The 1,396-nt window shown below is 39.0% G+C and overlaps 1 protein-coding gene across 1 annotated transcript; it reads left to right on the forward strand.

The window, feature by feature from the left end:
* Window positions 1–253: 253 nt before the first annotated feature.
* On the forward strand, window positions 254–764 carry LOC119591020 (keratin-associated protein 19-2-like). Its single transcript, XM_037939749.1, has 2 exons — window positions 254–265; window positions 546–764. Exons 1-2 carry the CDS (start codon window positions 254–256, stop codon window positions 762–764), a joined length of 231 nt encoding a protein of 76 aa, XP_037795677.1.
* The last annotated feature ends 632 nt before the right edge of the window (window positions 765–1,396 follow it).

The following is a 1,396-nucleotide window of genomic DNA, read 5'->3' on the forward strand; positions in this document are numbered from 1 at the left end:
GGTAGAGCTTGGAAATGTACCATAAGATTGTCAATTAGCACTTAGTGAGCATCAGTCAAAAACATTACGCAAACTAAATAACAATTCAACATGCAAAATGAATCGAATCGAATCGCCCAGGAGTCTGAAGGTCGGGTCCTGTTTCCATGTCCTTGGCCGGGAAGCCATGTCTTGCGCCGGAGAGCTCGACTGGAGGATATAAAGGGCTTTCTGGGGTGGTGTCTGGCACTTGTCTTCTCACAGAGACTGCAACATGATCAAGACAGTAAGTTCAAATTATCATTCTGTATGGAAATAAGTCCTTCTGAGATAGAAATCATGAACACATTGAAATATCATTATGGAATTTGTAACGATTACTCAAGTATGATGCTTTTGAAGTTAGATTACTTTGCTCAGAAGATATCAACTGATATTTTAACGTGACTGTTGAGAATTTTGGAAGTAAGACTGATTGCATTCCGTGATTTGCCAGTCGCCAGCCATTATTTTTATGACTTCCGGATTGTGAAAGCAGCTTTAGATTTAACTTGTCTGTTTCGCAGGTAATTTTGCTGGTTTGCGCTGCCCTTCTTTTGGCATTCGCGGGAGCCAATCCTGACCCTGAACCCGGTTTTCGGGGACACGGAGGTTTCGGGCACGGTGGGTTCGGACATGGAGGATTCGGACACGGCGGATTCGGAGGCTTCGGACATGGCGGATTTGGACGTGGATTCGGACACGGAGGATTCGGAGGTTTCGGACATGGTGGGTATGGTCGCTGAAGCGGTGTCATAATATGAGCACTGGATTTGAAAAATGATAACGAATAAATATGAAATAGAAATCTTCGTTTCATTCTAAGCTCAAATTTCACGATATTTTTATATATTTTTACGTCAGCGTTATTTAAATACTGAACATTTGCGCTTGGAGCAAATATTAAATTCCAAAGTAGTATCTAAAAGTAAACAATAAAGTAAAGCTATACTTTTGTCACCTTTTGATGTCAAGCCACTCTCAGCTCTCCTATATGACATTCTGATGTAATACAGAAATAAACCCAAGGGCTTTCTCCCAGCACTGTTTTCGTAGCGAAAAGAAAAGGAAGGAAAAAATAGGTGGGATATCAGTTGAATTCATACTTATTCTAAACTTACCCTGGTACTTGAAACTAGAAACTTGGAAATTTACGTCACTGAGAACAAATTTTCTGTGCAAGTTTTCGGGATTTTCTTTGCTATTAATACGTAATCTATTAGAATAATATATAAAATTCTCTACAAAAAATATCAAACATTTAACTAACAATAGCCAGCTTAAAGATCAAAAGATGTGAAGGTATGATAATAAAGAAAATGAGCCACGTGTATGGACTAGGAATCTTTTGAGCCGAAAGGTAAAATTTGGATACTAA

This window comes from Penaeus monodon, chromosome 28, assembly GCF_015228065.2.
Source record: "Penaeus monodon isolate SGIC_2016 chromosome 28, NSTDA_Pmon_1, whole genome shotgun sequence".
In the NCBI taxonomy this organism is placed as follows: Eukaryota; Metazoa; Arthropoda; class Malacostraca; order Decapoda; family Penaeidae; genus Penaeus; species Penaeus monodon.